Genomic DNA, 22,081 nt, shown 5'->3' with positions numbered 1-22,081 from the left:
AACTCAGTTTTAGCTTCCACATAAAGTTTTAAATTAGCCTATTCACCCCCCTCTAGGCCTAATTGACCCTTTCAAAGAGGATATAAAGATGACTTGAAAAAAAAATTGAAGTGCTCAGAGGGATTTGAAGAGGTAACTTAGACTTCTAGATGAATATTCTACGAAAATATATTTTTTCGTGCAGCCACTTAAGAGACCCGTGTAGAAAAATAGCTCTATTTTTTAGTATGGCTTCTTAAGAGGGCCGTCCGCCACGAGTGAAGGTCCCACTCACCAGCATGCGCTGAGGAGATAATGGGCCGCTAGTGGCCCTGTCCTCAAGTAGCTACACACCCACAAAACGAGGGCGTGAGGGTGTTGAGGCAGTCGACGGGTGGCTCTCGAGGCTGACCAAGACATCCGCGGGTGCAGTTAGCCATGACCAAATGATGGGTTGAGCCCACCAGCTCCACAATCTAGGTGAGCCACCAACCCTCTAGAGTCTCACCGGTAGCTGACTGAGGTGGGTGCCAGAGGAGCTCTTATGTTGCAAGCAACGTGCTCCCCGGGTCGTTTGCATCGATTGGAAGGGCACCATGTTTGCATCGCTCGCGATCCTGCCCCGACATTCGTTAGCTATAGACACAGCTAACTCACACCGGGGTATTATGTATTAGCTGTGATATAGTACCAGTTCTAGGATATACTAGCTGGTACACACAGAATAAATATGGAATCAAAGTAAACTGCTTTATTACATCACTAGGTAGTAGTCCTTACATAAGTTGCCATCATGGACAGGCCCATAGATGAACAACACAACATTATAGAAAGCCATAAAAGCGACAGCGCAGAAGCGAACAGCGTGGAGAACTAAGCGACTAAGCAACTATGCACTAGGCAAAGAACCTAGGCACTAACTTATTCCACAGTCGAGGCTTAGGGCTAGGCACGAAACATCTAGAAGTCTTCATACTCGGCTTGCTCCTGGAGATATTCCTCGGCGGTCGGGTCGACGTCTTCATCTTCATACTCTATAGATTATTATAAGGAGCAAGGGTGAGTACTTAACGTACTCAACAATAAGCCAGGGGAAAGAATGACATGTTTGGTGATGTGCACTAGGGTTCCAAATCTTCCGAAAGGTTCTGATAAACAACGATTTGGGCGGAGTCACGACACAAATCGATCCGGCTTCTTGAACACACACGCTCTTGAGCCCCGCAATCGCAGCACCACGTCTCCTCTGGTTATCACCCGTGTCAAAATGCGGATGACCTCGCCGAGAAGGCTAATCCCTGTTTGCCAATCGAAGAACACAAGCAAGAACGAGATAGAAAACAACCAAAATTGTAGATGAATGATTAAGCTCACGAATTGGGGTCTAACAAACCGATCTAGCGGCGAAACTGTTCTCGATAGATTAATCTAAGCAAAACCCGACCCTAAACAATGGCGGCTACTGAATAAATGTGATTAGAAACGTCCTAGGGTTGCCCTAGGGCGCACACTCCCTTGGGCTAAGCCCACGACACAATTACAAGGCCCAAAACTCAAATCAGATTCGGATTGGATGAGTTACGTGGCTTGTTTTGCAGATTCCCGGCAGCTCGGTAGGAATTTTGATGTGGGACCAAAACCATCTGAAAGTAGACTTCATAAGCTTTCCAACAAGTACTTATGGGCCCTGAAATTACTTCTAGATCAGCGGCTAGGTCTGTTTGAAGTTGATGCTGTCAGGAGGCCCGAATCCGAATCCAAAACATGTAGAATTTCATCTCTTGTCTTATATGGACCAAAAGTGACGTGGTGAGATCAAAGAAGACTTGGAGAAGGTCTTGATTTGGTCCCCAATCAACTTCTTCAATCATCCATCCAATTCCTTACGCTCGGTCTCTTTTCTTTCGCCCAAGCAAGTAACTCTGCAAACGAAAACACACAAAACTCATTGTGTAGCAACGTATGTTCAAATATATAACAAGTAAATCTAATATAGAACATATGCACCTTTGGTTGATTAATACATAAGGTAGTTATGGTTATATCCGAGCTAGTTGTGTCCTCATCATTTGGTTTAAACAAGGAGGCAAAGGTTTTATTTGCGAAAGCTGCCTCTTTGGCAAAGTGATTTATTTCACAAAAACTCCTAGTGAGTGAGTCAAGTTTTAGTTGTCGGGAGGAGGCTCATGCCTCGACCCATTCCACAAGTTGCTTTGCAACAACTTGTCACGATTATCGAACAACAATTAATTTGTTTCCTCTATTAGTTCCTTTTCACAACAACACAGTTCACACATATATCTCAGCACAACAACGCCATCATGGCCCTAACAACACCTCGGCGTCGGATGACACCCCAGGTCACACAGACCCGTTCCTAACCATAAAGGTTAGCCATCTGCCACACAGGCGGACTTTAGAAACGTTACCCTTCCCAATAACCACTTCTTCACAAACATTTGTCAAACAAATCTACGCTATGAGAAACACCTTACACCCGCCCTTGACCGTGGGCACGGCTCTTCGAACAGTTCAATAATCTCTGCAGAGGTTGCACGCTTTATCCACACGACATGAAACTTACACCGTTTACCCGTCGGTAACGGAAGTTCGTGATAAGGCCTTTCCAAGGCTAACCCATGAAAATCGCATGAGTATCAGGCAAGGACAGCCGTCATCCACTCAGGAAATACCGAGGATGTCTCCTACAGATATCGCACGCCACAATAGAGGCAAAAAGACACCCATGATGGGCCAAAATGTGTAAAACTTCGTCTCCTCATCCTCGGCATTCCACAACCATTGGCACACCAACTCCCATGTGATAACAATTTACATAGCCAGAGACATCCCATAAATACCCGTGCGATCACACTGTAATGTGTTTGGATGGATTTCCCAAAGGAATCGGTCCTTAACAACAATACGTGGCCAAACCACAAAGGCATGACTCCGCATCACCACCACTTTCACAACACATTTTATTTCACAACACCTCAGTTGTACCGGATTTTTAAGCAAGTAATTTGGAATAACCCAAGTTTCCCACACGGCAAACAACGTAAGCATGGCTAAGCGAAACTATCTCGGTAATCATATAATGTTACCGCTGCAAACATTTGTGGAGCTATCAAAGGTATGGAAACATCAACCTATGTAATATAAGTGCGACTACTAGGTCGGTCCGTCGGATGTATAAACAATCCGAGGGCTAAACATATTATTCGTGTATACTAAATAATGCACTTTTCAAACAACATATCTTTGCAAATATAGGGGCAATGTGATCAAAGAGGCTTGCCTTGCACAGGGTTGGGGTCTTCTCCCTCGAAAGCGATGTCCAGAGCTTCCTCGTACTCGGGCTCTAAACGCGAAAACAAAACTAATTAACAAAAGGCAATTAAAACAGGCTCAAATCAGAGAAACAATAGAGCCACTGTGTAGATATCAATCTACTACTAATTAAAAAAAAAATAAGAGATGCTTCCTTCGTCCATCACAAATAAAAAAATAGCGAAGAAAAGAAGAAGTCCGATTCCCCTTAAAAGGAAAAACAAAAAAATCGGAGAAAAAATAGCCAAAAAAACAAAAAAAAATCCGATTCGAAAAAAAAAAAGAAAAAGTAGCCAAAAAAATGATCCGATCCCTTAAAACGGGAAAAAAAATCCTATTCCGGCCCACGCACGGTTTTTCTGTTTTTTTTTAATTTTTCGTTTCTTTCAGTTTTTTCTTTCCTTTTATTTTGTTTTTGTTGGTTTTTTTATTTCTTAATATATAAACTTTGTAAACATCTCTTTCTCTACTCCCGTCCCTACTTAAAAAATTCACATCTAAAAAGGTCCGTTCGATTCCCTAAGAAAGTGGCAAAAAAAGGGTTAGTCTACTACTTTTAAAAAAATAAGAGGCGCTTCCATCGTCCGTAAAAAAACCGACGGAAAAAACCTAGTGAAAAAAGTCCGATCAAAAAAACTGGGCAAAAAAAACCGTAAGAGGTGCTTCCATCGTCCGTAAAAAACTCAGCGGAAAAAACCGGGCAAAAAAAGTCCGATCAAAACAAACTAGGCGAAAAAAACAAATCTGTCCGATAAAAAAAAGGGGCCAAAAAAGGGAAAAGTAAATCGAAACTAATCCGACTCTGTCGACGCGGTTAAAAAAGGGCGATTTTTTTTAAAAAAAATTGTCCGATTCCATAGAAAAAGGAATTATATGTGACGCAGTAAAAAAAATAGACCAGACGAAAAAAACCGAGCAAAAAAACCGGGCGAAAAAACTGGGCGAAAAAAAGAAAAAAAAAGTCCGATAAAAAAACGGGGCGAAAAAAAAAACACGGGCGAAAAATAACAAATCTGTTCGATCAAAAAAAGCGGGGTAAAAAGAGGAAAAAAATCGAAACGAATCCGACTCAGATGACGCAGTTAAAAAAACTGTCTGATTCTAAAGAAAAAGGAATTATATGTGACGTAGTAAAAAAAATCAAATCCTATTATATCTAGAAAGGTCCGTCACTATAAGAAAGTGGCGAAAAAAACCATTCGTAAAAAAAATGCACGAGAAACAAATAAAAAGGGCAGAAAGAAGCATGGCAGAAAAAAAAAATCTAATTTCTATTCGTCTTTTTAGTAGTCCGTTTATATCTCTTCTATATCTCTAATCTAAAATAATCTAACTATTTTAAAACATAACTTTCTACCTTATATTAAAAAAGAAAAAAATACGTGAGAAAATAGAACGGTTTAAAAACGCGTGAGGAAAAAATATCAGAAAAAAGCGCAAAAGAAAACGCGCTAGAAAAAAAGTTCCGTAGTCCATAAAAAAAACACGCGAGAAAAAATATTTACATCGTATGTAAAAAAAAGCATAAAAAAAGGCATACGAGGAAAAAACTGTTAGAAAAAACACTAAATTGATGGACACTTGGTCGGATAGGATCCATCAATTTTTTTCCATCTCCTACACGACTTGTGTTTCGTCATCTTTTCTCATGTATTGGACACGCTGCACATCTTTGTAGGCAATTATCAGACTATTTTTGTGAAGTGTAGCTATTATTCTTGATAACATATTATATGAAAATAATATTAGTAAATAAACATATTTTAATTGTTATTTAGAGAAGAGTGTACAATGACTCTATTTTGTGTAGACTTGACCATACGAGGTAGGGTCGGATTTGATTGGTTGCAAGAATGGGATTAAAAGAATATTTTAGATTATATGCATGTTGCCTTATGAATAATTCAATTATTTTAGGTAAAGCAAACATCGTAAGGTTGCCACCATCGAGGTTGGGCCATTACATTTAAGATGTTCTAATTTTCTGATTGGCATCGACATGGTTATGCATAAAAAACGTATATTATCATTATGTTTTTTTCACCCGTTGCAAACACACGAGCGTGTTTGCTAGTTTTAGAAAAATTTAGGGACTTGAACAGGGTCAATCGGAGTTACGGTTGAATTTCTAGGAATTTTCAAAGGATAAATTGATTTTCTGGAATATTGGAAATTGATTAATAACGGAAAGGAATATTCCATTGGAATATTCCGCTAACTTGGATGGCAATGGGGGGCCCACCTGTCAGCGACTTGATGGAGGGAGAGAGGCACGGGCCCTGCTTGTCAGCGGCTTGAGGGAGGAAAGGGAGGTGGGGCCGGCTTGGCAGTGGCTCGGCACGGTTTCTTCTTCCTCCTCTCGCTCCTGCTCGATCCCAGGCAGCGTCGCAGCGATGTGCCGCGGCGGCGAGGTTCGGCTCGGTGACCGGCGGCCGGGGAGGCGGCGGCAACCTCCGGCGGAGCTCCGGCGAGGCACCGCCGACGACGGCGGCCCTAGAAGGCGCGGCACAGCGGCTATAGGTGGCGGTACAGAGAGCAAAATGAAAGAGAGAAAGAGGAGAGAGAGAGATGGCAACGGTGATGGCAAGGAAGGGGCTCGGGTTCCCCTTTAGGCCTTGTTCGGTTGGGTTGTTCCCGGCCGGGATCGGGGCCCAATCCCCATGGATCACCCCGGCGAGGAAAAAATCCCGGCCCATGCGAAATTGTGCGTTCGGTTAAGCCCTACCGTGAATTTTAGCCCAGCCCACCACGGGGTTTCCCTCTTCTCTAGGCCCGGGAAAAAATCATCTACTCCTGGAGCGTGGAAAATTTCCTCGAGTGGAGGCGGCGGCGCAACGAAGACGTGACGGAGGGGGCAGCGCGCGGCGCGACCCGGAGGCGACGGCGACGGCGACGGCGACGACACGGCTCTCTCCTCCGGCCGCCACCTTGTCTCCAGTGAGCACGCTGCCTTTCCCCTTCTTCCCTCCTCTTGCAAAGCTAGGGTTAGGGTTTTCTTCTCTTCTCCCTTTCCTGTCGTCGCCGCCATCTCTCTTCTCGCCGTGTAGCTTTCTGGTGAGTGAGCGCTTAGCGATTCGTCGTCCTCCTCCTCGTATCCTGCTCGATCTGGTGAGTTCTTGATTTGGGCGTGGAGCTTTTTTTCTTGGTTGGGTGGGGATGAGTTCTTGATTTGCCGCCGCCACCGCACCGCCCAACTCTGGTTCTTGATTTGAGTTCTTGATTCACGGTGGCTTTGAGGCAGCAGATGGTGAGAGCGAGAGCTGTACGGTGGCTATGGAAACATGCTTGCCTTGATTAGTTTTGCTTAGTGTGACTGATGCTGTGATGCTTGCCTGAGCATGTCTTGTAAAATTGACTATACAAGTTTTTACAGTGAAGTACTCAGTTCTTGGTGCTTCCGGAGTCCCAACTTGTGGTTGTTGGTTATATTTCTGTTTGGAAATTACAAGGGTTGGGTGTCCTGATTTTGAGGATTGTAGAGCTATGGAGGTACTCTGTAATTAGTTTAACATTTCTGAATTGTAAACTAATTCTATCGTCATTGTTTCACAAACAAACTAGCAACAAATTGCTGCAGTATATACAGTAATGTATACTTAAACTGATTTATTTTAAACTAACAACAGTAGCTTTTAGTCTCATTAGACTAACAGATTTGTTTTCCTCAACATGATACTTGTATAAAACATGTTTATCATAGCTATTCAAGCACTAATATGTCTAGTGTTAAATGAGCTGATTGGGTGATTAATTCTGTACCCATGTTATAATGTATTTGATGATGAGATCCTTCTATTTGATTGAAAAACAGCAGCTCCTACTTTGATGCTAGCTAGCACTAGTTCTGGGTTTTATGTAACTCTAGTTCTAGTTCTGAATTTGAGTTGTCAGTGATGTGTATAAGTTGTGCTTGTTTTGTAGATTGCACGTGCACCCATTAGAGTTGGAGAAGACCAACCTCCTCCTTCAATTATTGTTGCACTGTGCACTCTTTAAGAAAAAAAGATCCTTATTGTTCTTTTCATTTTTCCCATCAATTTTTAAATATGCTTCATAACTTGGACTTCTTAAGATTAATTCCCATAGTTTAGCGATTCTTTTGTGATTATCTTTCTAGATCTTTTGTTGCTGTGCTAAGTGCAAAATTGTAAATAATTTGTGCTCTATCTATAGTACTACTATGGATATGAGAGCAAGAGACCACGCTAGAAAGAGGAGGGAAGAGGAGGACGATGATATGATGTTGTTTATTTTCCCTGCACTACATTTGTTGAGTTCTAGTGGAGCAAGGGAAAAGAAGCGACGCCATACATCAAAGATAACAGGCGAGGAGCGTGTTCGGGAGTTGCTTGAAGGGCATGTAAAAAATTGCCGGGTAGCATTCAGGATGGAGCCGGAAATATTTATATCTTTGGCCAATTACCTTAGAACTGAAAAGTTGGTCGATGATACTAGGATTAAAGTTGAAGAGAAGTTGGCATTCTTCTTATACATGCTTAGTCACAATGCTTCATTTGAGGATTTGCAAGAGAAATTTGGGCACAGTGGGGATAGCTTTCATCGTCACGTAAAGCATTTCTTCAACTCAGTTGTCCCTTCGCTCTCGAAGCGGTTTCTGAAGCCTCCAAATCCTAATGAAGTTCATTGGAAAATAGAAAAAGATCCTAGATTTTATCCCTATTTCAAGGTTCTTACCTAAACACTTATATCCTTATTAATATGCTGTTTTACATTTTTAGAAAATCATATGTGGTTTTTTTTTTTGCTGCAGAATTGCCTTGGTGCAATTGACGGCACCCATATACCCATATCTATATCATCTGACAAAGCAGCTCCATTTAGAAATAGGAAAAATACTCTTAGCCAAAATGTGATGATAGCTTGTGATTTTGATCTGAAGATTACTTTCATGTCTACTGGGTGGGAGGGGTCGGCTACAGATGCCAGGGTTCTTACCTCTGCAGTAAACAAAGGCTTCCAAGTACCCCCTGGAAAGTTCTATTTGGTTGATGGTGGATATGCCAACACCAATTCTTTCCTTGCACCATATCGTAAAGTCAGGTATCATCTAAAGGAGTATGGGGCAGGTCGGCGTAGACCTCAAAACTACAAAGAGTTATTTAACCATCGCCATGCGGTATTGAGGAATCATGTTGAAAGGACTTTGGGGGTTGTAAAAAAGCGCTTCCCTATTCTCAAAGTTGCAACTTTCCACAAAATCAAGAACCAAGTGAAGATACCAGTGGCTGCTGCAGTGTTCCATAATATTATTCTATCACTGAATGGGGATGAGCAATGGTTAAATAACCAACCACATAATATCCATCCAAGCAATTATGTTGACCTGCCAGATGGTGATGAAGGCAATGATCAAAGCACTAATCAAGGGAAAGGAAAATTTTCACAAATCATGTTTTCGAAAAATTTGTCCTTAAGGTTTGACCATTTGGCTTATCCTACAGTCGAGATGGCTCTGATACCAACTTGTCACGCCCGGAAATTCACTAGTAATTTCCGAACTTATTTGTGCATAAAATCCTCGTCCAGGAATCAGCCGAGGTACACAAACTGACAATTTAATATACAGATTCATCAAATTAACTAAAACGATAAATACTTACTTAAGAGGCACTAAGTCCTCACTAAGAAGAAAACTGCAGCGGAAAATAAAATCTAGCGAAGCTCCGGCTCCACTCCCACAGGCAGCTCAACTGGGGTATAAGCCAAACGTCTTCTCCTTCGCAACTTGTCTTCAACTGAGGTTGATTGATTATTGCAAGGTGAGCATATGACATACTCAGCAAGCCACACAGCAAATATGCAAGTGCACAAGAATACCAAAGGATGGCGTAATATTGGCTCATTTGCAAAAGCAGCATTTAGCAAAACATTTAAGAGAAGTAAAAATAGTGGAGTAATTAATCAGAAATTTTAATCAACACTGAACAGCACACCCATGCTGCACAGGCCCAACCATCCTGAACAACCATACCCGGCTGTACAGATCTAATCTCCAAACCAGGAGCTAAGCAAATTATTATCAGGTATAACATCCATAATTATTGTGAGAGGTGTGAGACTAATCACGAAAAACATTGCTCAACTCGCCCATAACCGCGGGCACGGCTATTCGAATAGTTTTACTCTGGCCAGAGGTGTACCACTGTACCCACAAGACACAGCCTCAACATCATGTCTACCATGCGTCGCGATACTGGAAAGTACCCGAATAGAGGCTGTGACAATACCCTCTGCATAACACAACTCACCACAGTGCACCATTCCTGGATCATAATCACCCCCTTATAAAACAAGGCATGGACTCCCCAGCGACCCCCGTGGGCTTATCTCCGCCACTTCTCAGTCTGGTGCCCCGCAATGAACCATGCTATACAAAAGGTAAAGCCGTTGCCCACGCTGGCTTGTGGTTGGCACGGTTAATGTTCCACAATAGTAGCTCGCGAACCGGTCCTTAATTGCCATGAGCACGACTCTCAAAACCATGTGCTCACAACCCACCATTATCAAGTTTTAGTTGGCAAGTAATTAATTAATCAATCACGATTGACCATCGTGAACTATCATTAAGCCATCATTAAATAATAGTGAGTCATAAGTTATCCCAATAGTGTGCTAATGTTTCTAAGCATGGCTAAGCAATTATATCTAACATCTAGTTGAACCAATATATATAAAGCTCAACTAGTCCAATTATAATCACCCAAGGTATAAAGGAATAAAGTAATCAAGAACAAAAGGGCCATAACAAAGAATAAGTTAATTCCACCCAATGACATTTGAAAATAAATGCACAGCTGAAATAAATAGAGAATTTAAATATAGGATCAACATGCTCAAAGGGTTGTTTGGGATCTGTGTGACTTGCCTTGCAATAATCGGTCTTTAATTAATCTTCTTGAATACTTCCGGCGCACTCGCGAACCTTCGCAACGACGGAAACGACAAGCTAACACGCAAAACGAGGAAAAAGACTAATAAAAACCAAATAAACAATACATAAAAAGTAAACAAACATGTAGATTATAATTTTAGATGAATTATGAGGCTTGAACGGCCTCATTCTGATTTCATATGAATTTATTATGAATTTTACAAGATTTAATTCCAATTAAGCCTATTAAAGAAAAGACTATTCCAAATTAATTAAACAATTTACAAATGATTTATAGCTGAGACAGAAGATTAAAACAACCTCCGGAAAAGATTAGATCATATTTGGTAGATGACATATATTAAAAAGGAATAATATGTCATTGAAAAGAACGGATTTATATTGATTTTGGACGGCTGAGATTAATCTTGACCGAGAGTTGACCAAGATCGGATGGCTTAGATTGATCTGGCAAGCGGGCCTCACGAGATACCGACTCAACGAGTCAATTCTACGTGACACGGGATCACCTAAATGATCAACCGAAACCGGCGAACGGAACCGGCGGCTCTGAACTAAAGGACGACTCAACACGGACGAACGAACGAAGCACGGGGAACACCTCGTTCGAACGAACGAGCGAACGACTCAACAACGGCTGTGGCTAAACCGGTCGGCTAGACACGATTCACGGTAAAGCCCTGGTACGACAAACGATAGGCCGGTAGGAACCTAGGGTTGCACCTACGGCTACACAACTCGACTAAAAGCAGCGGCTAGGTTTAAGCGGCACACAGCTGCGACACGGCGGCACTAAGACAACTTGACTCGGCTAGGCGGCGGCTAGGCGGAAACACGCAGCTAGGGTTAGGGTGACGGCACAGCCGGTAGCGACCATGCACGGCTAGAGCAGCAGGGCTGCGAGCAAAAACGCAACCGGCACGGCTGCGGCTGTGGCAAAGCGGCAAACAGCGGCAGCGGTAGCGACTAAGCAGCGGTGGCTAAGAGGCTCGGTAGAGCGACGGCAAACCGCAGCCGCACGGCGTGCAGCAGCTACGACACAGCGACGACGACACACACGGAGACGATGATGACGCTAGGGCCAAACAAGATTAGATTAGATCGGATTAAGGCCCTAGGGAAAACCTCACAGGTGAACGGCAAAGGAGCGGCGGTTGCCGGCGAACCACGGCACAAACGCAAACGGAGGGCACCGGGAGCGAGAGGGGATCAAAGTGACCCTTACCACCACTTATGCGACGACGAACGGCAACGGAAGATAGCCGGCGACGAGCTTCAAAGGGCGGCGAGGTACTGTCCACGGAGGCGATGACTTTCCGGCGATGTGCGGCGACAACGGAGGGGTGGCCGGGCTTCACTTCGCAGCTGCGAATCCAATGGAGTCGATGGCGACAGAGGGCGATGACGGGAGGAGCAGCAGGGCTTCGCCGAAGATCAAAACGCGACGGCGAACTTCGGGTTTACGGCGACGATGGAGCTCCGGTGGATTTTGGCTTCGGGGAGATGGCTGCCGGGCTTCCTCTCCTTCTTGCGAACCCAACGGCGGCAGCGGCGACCAAAAGCGGCGGCTAAGGCGGCTGCTAGCTGCGGCTGGAGACACAGCGACCACGGCGGCGCTCTGGTTCACGACGACGGGCAACCTCCGGTGGGATTTGGCGCAAAACAACCGGTGGCCGAGGTAGCTCTCACCCTTGCGAAGCCGAGGGAGGCGACGGCACTGACCGGCGATGGCCGGGGCGACGGCGCACGGCGGCTGGAGCGGCGCCGGCGACGACGGCGGGGTGGAGCACGTGGCGGCGGCGCTACGAGGCACGGGAGACCACGGGAGAGGGGGCAAACGAAAGAGGAGGACTAGGGGGTCCTTTATATAGCCATGGGAGCTCGGGTCCGGGCCCAAAACGACGGGAAAAACTCGGGAAAGTTTAGATCTTCGCCGGAAAAAGGAAAGGTTGAACCGCGAAATTGGAAAGGATTTCCATAGAAACTTTTGGGGATTTCTTAGGGAAAAGGAAGAGGAGATTGAGAGGATTCCATTCCCGCAACCAATTTGGAAATAGGAGCAACGGGGAGGTCGGATTTTGGAAGGTAATCGGCGGCACTGTGCACGGCACGGGAGACAGTCGGCTGGAGGAGGAAGATGGAGTACTGTAGCGCCAGGGACGAAAAACAGACTTATATGCGGCTGAGAGGAAGGGAGAGAATAGGAGGGAATGGGCTGAATTCGGCCCAAGCTGAGGAGGAGGATTTTTATTACTTTTCCAAATAAATTAACCAATGAGATGATCTTTCAATTGTTAAAAATATTCCAATGCTCAAATAATTCCAAGAAAAATCTTGAACATACTTGGACACTCAAAGTATTTAATATAATAATATCCAGATCATTTAATGATTAATTTATTTTTTAAATAATTGCTAAACTGTTCTTTGTATTATTAACATTAGGAATTGAGCTCCGAAAATTCCGAGAAAATTTCAGAGAGTATAATTAACCATGGAGAATTTAATAAAAATTAAATCCATCCATGCTTTATATTTAGGAAATTTTATTTCCCACATTTAACTTCACTTGTAAATTAATGAACATTTAATATAAATTCTATTAATGAATTATTAAATAATTTATAAATCCTGAAACGAAAATCAGGATGTGACAAACTACCCCCCTTACAAAGAATCTCGTCCCGAGATTCGGAACGGCTAGAAAGAAAAGGGCATAGGTAAACTGCAGTCTATCTTATTCCATAACTCCGATAATTATTCTAAGGCTTTAAAGAAAACTACTGCTGCTTTGAAACTGGTGGCTGAGCTGTAACACTTGAAAACGCAACTCTTGAAGACGCAACTGGCACTGCATTTGATCTCACCACCGATGTTTAACTGTTAAGACTGTCCTTGACCAGCGGAAGAAGATTCACCAATTTGGAGTGGCTTGATACGCTGCCTCTGGCTACTACCTTGTGCCTCCTGGAATACAGTCATTTTCCTTTTACGGTTATCCATCCTGTTCTTCTTGTCTTCAAGTCGAGTTGCTTTGTCAACCAACTGCTGAAAATCAGCATAGTCATGAGAGATCAACGTAACTGACAGTTCATCCTTTAAGCCTTCCAAGAACTTCTCCTGCCTTTCCTCGTCAGTACGCACATCTTCTGGAGCATAACGTGCCAGACGATTGAACTCATGAAGATACTCTGCCACGGTTTGATCCTTTTGCTTCAATGCCCTGAACTCACGCTTCTTCAAAGAAACAACTCCTGTAGGTATGTGTGTCTTCTTGAATGCTTCCGTGAAGTCCGCCCAAGTGATTGGTTGTCCTTCTGCTCTGTTCATCCGGAATTGATCCCACCATTCTGAAGCAGATCATTGCAACTGATGTGAAGCGAAAACAACTTTCTCCTGATCCGTGCACTGGAGCAGTTCCAACTTCTTCTCAACAGCGTGCAACCAATCACCTGCTTCCACTGGGTTGGTAGTGCTAGAAAAGGTAGGTGGCTTCACACGAAGAAAATCAGTTAACTTGTTCTGCGGCGGTGGAGCATTGTTGTTCCCTTGGTTGAGCTGGTTCTGCATTTGCTGTATCATCATATTCATTAACTGAGTCTGTTGAGCCAGAACTTGAGCAAGAGTTGGGTTCCCTTCATTGTTATTGTTTCCACTTCCACTGGCGCGAGTGTTCACCATCTGTTGCAGATTAGAGAAGATAGGAGGAGAGAGGTTACACTAAAGATAAGACCTTAACCAGGTTAACACTGATCTGATGTGTGTAGACCAATATATTGTTCAAGTTGATTAAGCAAGCAACCTAATATAGTTACACACTCATCATTGAATCACACCAATGACGGGAATGCAACCATACCTACACACAAGCAAGCAACAAACGTTCTATCCTACTAACTATTCTTCAAAGACACTTTGGCGGCATAGGTTCTAAGGTAGGATCCAAACTTCATTCCATCTTGACCACTTGGCACTTCGGTTCTTCCTCGATCCACTTGACTGACCTCCATAAGTAGACCTCATTAACATCTTCTAGTTTCAACAACTAGTTTTAGAACTACTCAAGTTGAAAGCAGGAGGGGAGAGGATGATAAAATGATTTATAGAGAATTCTAGAGAAGGAAGAAAGGAAAATTTTCACAAATCATGTTTTCGAAAAATTTGTCCTTAAGGTTTGACCATTTGGCTTATCCTACAGTCGAGATGGCTCTGATACCAACTTGTCACGCCCGGAAATTCACTAGTAATTTCCGAACTTATTTGTGCATAAAATCCTCGTCCAGGAATCAGCCGAGGTACACAAACTGACAATTTAATATACAGATTCATCAAATTAACTAAAACGATAAATACTTACTTAAGAGGCACTAAGTCCTCACCAAGAAGAAAACTGCAGCGGAAAATAAAATCTAGCGAAGCTCCGGCTCCACTCCCACAGGCAGCTCAACTGGGGTATAAGCCAAACGTCTTCTCCTTCGCAACTTGTCTTCAACTGAGGTTGATTGATTATTGCAAGGTGAGCATATGACATACTCAGCAAGCCACACAGCAAATATGCAAGTGCACAAGGATACCAAAGGATGGCGTAATATTGGCTCATTTGCAAAAGCAGCATTTAGCAAAACATTTAAGAGAAGTAAAAATAGTGGAGTAATTAATCAGAAATTTTAATCAACACTGAACAGCACACCCATGCTTCACAGGCCCAACCATCCTGAATAACCATACCCGGCTGTACAGATCTAATCTCCAAACCAGGAGCTAAGCAAATTATTATCAGGTATAACATCCATAATTATTGTGAGAGGTGTGAGACTAATCACGAAAAACATTGCTCAACCCGCCCATAACCGCGGGCACGGCTATTCGAATAGTTTTACTCTGGCCAGAGGTGTACCACTGTACCCACAAGACACAGCCTCAACATCATGTCTACCATGCGTCGCGATACTGGAAAGTACCCGAATAGAGGCTGTGACAATACCCTCTGCATAACACAACTCACCACAGTGCACCATTCCTGGATCATAATCACTCCCTTATAAAACAAGGCATGGACTCCCCAGCGACCCCCGTGGGCTTATCTCCGCCACTTCTCAGTCTGGTGCCCCGCAATGAACCATGCTATACAAAAGGTAAAGCCGTTGCCCACGCTGGCTTGTGGTTGGCACGGTTAATGTTCCACAATAGTAGCTCGCGAACCGGTCCTTAATTGCCATGAGCACGACTCTCAAAACCATGTGCTCACAACCCACCATTATCAAGTTTTAGTTGGCAAGTAATTAATTAATCAATCACGATTGACCATCGTGAACTATCATTAAGCCATCATTAAATAATAGTGAGTCATAAGTTATCCCAATAGTGTGCTAATGTTTCTAAGCATGGCTAAGCAATTATATCTAACATCTAGTTGAACCAATATATATAAAGCTCAACTAGTCCAATTATAATCACCCAAGGTATCAAGGAATAAAGTAATCAAGAACAAAAGGGCCATAACAAAGAATAAGTTAATTCCACCCAATGACATTTGAAAATAAATGCACAGTTGAAATAAATAGAGAATTTAAATATAGGATCAACATGCTCAAAGGGTTGTTTGGGATCTGTGTGACTTGCCTTGCAATAATCGGTCTTTAATTAATCTTCTTGAATACTTCCGGCGCACTCGCGAACCTTCGCAACGACGGAAACGACAAGCTAACACGCAAAACGAGGAAAAAGACTAATAAAAACCAAATAAACAATACATAAAAAGTAAACAAACATGTAGATTATAATTTTAGATGAATTATGAGGCTTGAACGGCCTCATTCTGATTTCATATGAATTTATTATGAATTTTACAAGATTTAATTCCAATTAAGCCTATTAAAGAAAAGACTATTCCAAATTAATTAAACAATTTACAAATGATTTATAGCTGAGACAGAAGATTAAAACAACCTCCGGAAAAGATTAGATCATATTTGGTAGATGACATATATTAAAAAGGAATAATATGTCATTGAAAAGAACGGATTTATATTGATTTTGGACGGCTGAGATTAATCTTGACCGAGAGTTGACCAAGATCGGATGGCTTAGATTGATCTGGCAAGCGGGCCTCACGAGATACCGACTCAACGAGTCAATTCTACGTGACACGGGATCACCTAAATGATCAACCGAAACCGGCGAACGGAACCGGCGGCTCTGAACTAAAGGACGACTCAACACGGACGAACGAACGAAGCACGGGGAACACCTCGTTCGAACGAACGAGCGAACGACTCAACAACGGCTGTGGCTAAACCGGTCGGCTAGACACGATTCACGGTAAAGCCCTGGTACGACAAACGATAGGCCGGTAGGAACCTAGGGTTGCACCTACGGCTACACAACTCGACTAAAAGCAGCGGCTAGGTTTAAGCGGCACACAGCTGCGACACGGCGGCACTAAGACAACTTGACTCGGCTAGGCGGCGGCTAGGCGGAAACACGCAGCTAGGGTTAGGGTGACGGCACAGCCGGTAGCGACCATGCACGGCTAGAGCAGCAGGGCTGCGAGCAAAAACGCAACCGGCACGGCTGCGGCTGTGGCAAAGCGGCAAACAGCGGCAGCGGTAGCGACTAAGCAGCGGTGGCTAAGAGGCTCGGTAGAGCGACGGCAAACCGCAGCCGCACGGCGTGCAGCAGCTACGACACAGCGACGACGACACACACGGAGACGATGATGACGCTAGGGCCAAACAAGATTAGATTAGATCGGATTAAGGCCCTAGGGAAAACCTCACAGGTGAACGGCAAAGGAGCGGCGGTTGCCGGCGAACCACGGCACAAACGCAAACGGAGGGCACCGGGAGCGAGAGGGGATCAAAGTGACCCTTACCACCACTTATGCGACGACGAACGGCAACGGAAGATAGCCGGCGACGAGCTTCAAAGGGCGGCGAGGTACTGTCCACGGAGGCGATGACTTTCCGGCGATGTGCGGCGACAACGGAGGGGTGGCCGGGCTTCACTTCGCAGCTGCGAATCCAATGGAGTCGATGGCGACAGAGGGCGATGACGGGAGGAGCAGCAGGGCTTCGCCGAAGATCAAAACGCGACGGCGAACTTCGGGTTTACGGCGACGATGGAGCTCCGGTGGATTTTGGCTTCGGGGAGATGGCTGCCGGGCTTCCTCTCCTTCTTGCGAACCCAACGGCGGCAGCGGCGACCAAAAGCGGCGGCTAAGGCGGCTGCTAGCTGCGGCTGGAGACACAGCGACCACGGCGGCGCTCTGGTTCACGACGACGGGCAACCTCCGGTGGGATTTGGCGCAAAACAACCGGTGGCCGAGGTAGCTCTCACCCTTGCGAAGCCGAGGGAGGCGACGGCACTGACCGGCGATGGCCGGGGCGACGGCGCACGGCGGCTGGAGCGGCGCCGGCGACGACGGCGGGGTGGAGCACGTGGCGGCGGCGCTACGAGGCACGGGAGACCACGGGAGAGGGGGCAAACGAAAGAGGAGGACTAGGGGGTCCTTTATATAGCCATGGGAGCTCGGGTCCGGGCCCAAAACGACGGGAAAAACTCGGGAAAGTTTAGATCTTCGCCGGAAAAAGGAAAGGTTGAACCGCGAAATTGGAAAGGATTTCCATAGAAACTTTTGGGGATTTCTTAGGGAAAAGGAAGAGGAGATTGAGAGGATTCCATTCCCGCAACCAATTTGGAAATAGGAGCAACGGGGAGGTCGGATTTTGGAAGGTAATCGGCGGCACTGTGCACGGCACGGGAGACAGTCGGCTGGAGGAGGAAGATGGAGTACTGTAGCGCCAGGGACGAAAAACAGACTTCTATGCGGCTGAGAGGAAGGGAGAGAATAGGAGGGAATGGGCTGAATTCGGCCCAAGCTGAGGAGGAGGATTTTTATTACTTTTCCAAATAAATTAACCAATGAGATGATCTTTCAATTGTTAAAAATATTCCAATGCTCAAATAATTCCAAGAAAAATCTTGAACATACTTGGACACTCAAAGTATTTAATATAATAATATCCAGATCATTTAATGATTAATTTATTTTTTAAATAATTGCTAAACTGTTCTTTGTATTATTAACATTAGGAATTGAGCTCCGAAAATTCCGAGAAAATTTCAGAGAGTATAATTAACCATGGAGAATTTAATAAAAATTAAATCCATCCATGCTTTATATTTAGGAAATTTTATTTCCCACATTTAACTTCACTTGTAAATTAATGAACATTTAATATAAATTCTATTAATGATTTATTAAATAATTTATAAATCCTGAAACGAAAAACAGGATGTGACAACTTTCCACCAGGATTTTAGGGCAGCAAGCCGAATAGAGTATGGCTGTGGAAGGTCTACAAAAACCTTGTAGGGCTCGCTTATGTTATCGTTAGCATGAGGGAATATATCACCACTGTCTGATGTGAAAAAATCTATGGCCTCTTCCATGAGGGACTCAACAGTGTTACCCTCTTTTTCAATTCGCAAGACTAAATTCCTTGCTCGTTCTACGTAGGACTGAAGGGAAATACTATCCCCTTTTTTATCTCCCTTTCCTGTCCTTGGAACGTGCATATCAGAGCTGACTAGGTTGTTAGGGCCTGTTTGGTATAACTCCAACTCCTAAATATAACTCCAGGAGTTGAGTTTAGAGTGGAGTTGTGGAGCTGCCTAAACCCAGCTCCACAACTCTAGTACATTTTGTGAGAGAGCTCCACCCAACTCCACTCCCAGTTTTAGTGGAGCTGAAACTGTTTGGCTGAGCTCCAGCTCCAGGAGGGGTGGAGCTGGAGCTGGAGCTGTGCCAAACAGGGCCTTAATGCTGGCGCTCCTGAGAGCCCATGGTTTCTCAATGCATTTCATAACTCCGGGGACGAACAGCACAATAGCTGCCTGCAACAACTTCTTGTCGCCGCCTGGCCATGACTTGCAGAAGACGTAGATGGACACGGTGATCTGGCATCAGAAAAGTATTGTTTTCAGCACCTAGGCTCTTGCATGTTTCTATATGGACTTCTAGCATAAGTGCATAACAATATATTTAACCATTTTTTAAAAAAGAAATCTATAACTATTTAAGCTACATTTACTACTAGCTAGAAAATCAATCATCAGTAACGGGTCAAAAAAGTTATGTGTAATGGGTGAGTGAACCGATAAAAATAATTGGTCAGTGCTGAGACAAGTCAAACATATAACGGTTAATTAAATTCTATTTGCCACTCTTACAAGTGACACAACTAAGGATTTGGGCCCACGTGTCATAGACTGCGAGTGGCAAATCTTTAATTACCACATCTTAAAAGTTGCAAAAAGTTAAATGCTGATGTGATACAGGTTATCTATAACGGTTCATTACATATACATAAAATAAGGAAAAAAATCCTAGCTGCTCATCGATGCCACCGTGGTGTACAAACAAACTAGAACAAAGTGTCCTGTCCATAACGCTTCGGCACTTAGAGGGGTTTTCGGTGCAAACGAGCCTATTTAATTGATAGGATAAAACTAAGAACCGGTATATAACCACTCATTGGTGTCGGTTCATGAAAAAAGTTGACACCAATAATCCCACCAAGTGATAGGTGCAGGGATAAACCGGCACATATCGATGTCAAATGTGTCGATCGGTTTGCAACAAAAGTTAGCACTTATGAGTCCATAGGTATTGGTTTATAATTAAAACCGGCACATATGATGACTTCACTATTTTCTATCATATAAAGTCAGATGAAGAAAATTTTATATCAAATTTGTAGAGCTTGAAGGTATCTATAACGTAGTTATAACCTTTTCATTTAAGGTTGCCTGGATGTCTAAAAATGTGTTATAAATTTTCATATTTAACCAAGAAAATTTTGAAAATTTTTAAATGATCTCAGATGACTCAAAATCTATGAAAGTTGCAGATCTTGATGAGTTCTACAACTTTATAGTTGACCACATTTTCATTTAAATTAATCTATGTTCTTAAATATATAATTCATTAAAAGGGAGTAGTGGTAGTGGTGAGTGATGAATCTGTCACCACCCCCACCACCAACTCCCTAGTCCCTACCGTTGTTTAGAGTGAAGAAATGACACATGTTGTCAAATGACCCATATGTCAATCACCCCTACTTTTTGTGAGAAGGACAAATGATATTGTGAGGACATAGGATCAATATATTAGGTACAAATATATGTAGAATTTAATAAATGATGTATACCGAAAATAATAAGAATAACTGGTTAATGATCATTTTCATCAATTAAAATCCTGTTACAACACACGGGCAATATGCTAGTGTATTATAAGTTTTGTATGAGAGTTGTCTCAAATACTAGCTAGGTGAGATGGTAAAAAGGCTTTGGATGAAGAGAGAGGTCTTGGGTTCAAATCATGCTAACAACATGCTCACAATACTGCCACCATTAAGAGTGTCATGGTCGCCGGTTTTATAACTAACACCAATGACTACCCTCAATACTTCCACTATATTTATGCCCGTTCTAAAATTGACACATATTAATCGGGAGTTCAGAACCGGCACCAATGAGGGTGTCTCTACTAGATTACTACTCCCTCCGTCCTAAAATATAAGGGCTTTCGGATGGATGGGACACATCCTAAATCACCGTCGCTGCATCCACTCCCGGCCACCTCTTCGTCTGCGGTGCCGCCCCCCGCTGCATGCTCCCGGCCAGAGGAGAGGAAGAGAGAGAGAGAGTCTGCGGTGCCGCCCGCCGCTGCCCGCTTCCGGCCAAAAGGAGAGAGAGAGAGAGAGAGAGAGGGGAGGAGAGGAGGAGGTGAAAATAATATATGGAGAAGAGAGGAAGATAGAGAGGAGAGAGGAGGTGAAAAAGTTTGAAGTTGTGAGAGGGAAAAGAGAGAGGAGGGGAGAAAAATATGTGAAGAAGAGGGAGTATTTTCGCATGTGGCCCATTTAAGAGACCTGCATGTGAAAATAGGCTCATTTTGCATGCGGCGCCTTAGGCACGCCTGCGAAAATAGTTTTACATGTGGGCCTCTTAAGGAGCCATATGGGAAAATGGAGGTTGTTTTTTTGCAGGCGCAACCAGTTACGGTCCGCATGTAACCTATAGGGCTCCTCATACAAAAAAATTATTTCTGTAGTAGTGATGGTAGTATATATAGAGTCCTTTAAGAAACAAGTGCAAATGCACTTAGAGCAAGTACAATAGCAGGCTATAAATACATGTGGAGGAGATAAAAGAGAATAGAGAAAAAAAAGTGGCAACAAATTTATAGCCAGCTGCAACACGAACTCTAATACGTTCTATGTGTATGGGAGGTTGGACCAGATAATAATGGTTTAATATATGTTTATATGCAAATATAGTATAAATAGACTATTAGATTGACTATAGATGATGTGTCATTTTTTGGAGTTACAGTAGTTGACTATATTATTAAACTTTCTTAAAAATCCATGTCTGACCTGGCACGTCATGGTGACGACGTTCCTCCTCCAGAGCTCGTTGTCTTCGATGTTGTATGCAGTGATGGAGTCTTGTCCACCAAGATGGATTAGGAGAACGGGAGCCCACACCACTTCCAGGATGCTGCTATTGCCCTGTTCTGTAGAATCTTCGTTCTTGTGGCGGTTGAAGAGGGTGGCCAGGGCATAAATCGCCATGGCGTCGCTGCCAAGGTAAGCAAGCCATACTATAAATCTGAACCGGGGATAAGTAATATGCTTACGCCTGTTAGCAGTAAGGAAAAGGAGCAGTTGAATGATTGTGCTGGCAATGACGAGGATGCGCAGCTGCGACTCCTGCCACCATTCAATGGCACTTGAGAGACCCATTGATCTCTCTCCCTCCCTACCTACTTAGCTATACTATCTA

General features: G+C 43.7%; 1 protein-coding gene and 1 long non-coding RNA gene across 2 annotated transcripts; one reads left to right on the top strand and one right to left on the bottom strand.

The window, feature by feature from the left end:
* Nucleotides 1–704: 704 nt before the first annotated feature.
* Nucleotides 705–5,677, bottom strand: LOC136353670 (uncharacterized). The gene is made up of 3 exons (XR_010737053.1): nucleotides 5,555–5,677; nucleotides 3,281–3,343; nucleotides 705–1,013 (listed from the first exon to the last, which is right to left on the bottom strand). It is a non-coding gene; the product is annotated as an uncharacterized lncRNA (long non-coding RNA).
* A 1,704-nt stretch (nucleotides 5,678–7,381) lies between these two features.
* LOC107279041 (uncharacterized) lies at nucleotides 7,382–8,913 on the top strand. Its single transcript, XM_066304880.1, has 3 exons — nucleotides 7,382–7,999; nucleotides 8,084–8,798; nucleotides 8,900–8,913. The coding sequence occupies exons 1-3, from the start codon at nucleotides 7,493–7,495 to the stop codon at nucleotides 8,911–8,913; spliced, it is 1,236 nt and encodes a 411-aa protein (XP_066160977.1). The 5' UTR covers nucleotides 7,382–7,492.
* The last annotated feature ends 13,168 nt before the right edge of the window (nucleotides 8,914–22,081 follow it).

Source organism: Oryza sativa, chromosome 10, assembly GCF_034140825.1.
Source record: "Oryza sativa Japonica Group chromosome 10, ASM3414082v1".
In the NCBI taxonomy this organism is placed as follows: domain Eukaryota; kingdom Viridiplantae; phylum Streptophyta; class Magnoliopsida; order Poales; family Poaceae; genus Oryza; species Oryza sativa.
Note: the sequence above shows the minus strand (reverse complement) of the source record. Positions and strands in the feature narration are given on the sequence as shown.

Bases quoted from the DNA above. Each gene is read 5' to 3' on its own strand.
- LOC107279041 (XM_066304880.1), top strand. From the start codon at position 7,493: ATGGATATGAGAGCAAGAGACCACGCTAGAAAGAGGAGGGAAGAGGAG. The intron at 8,000-8,083 runs GTTCTTACCTAA...TTTTTGCTGCAG, and splicing joins GATTTTATCCCTATTTCAAG to AATTGCCTTGGTGCAATTGA.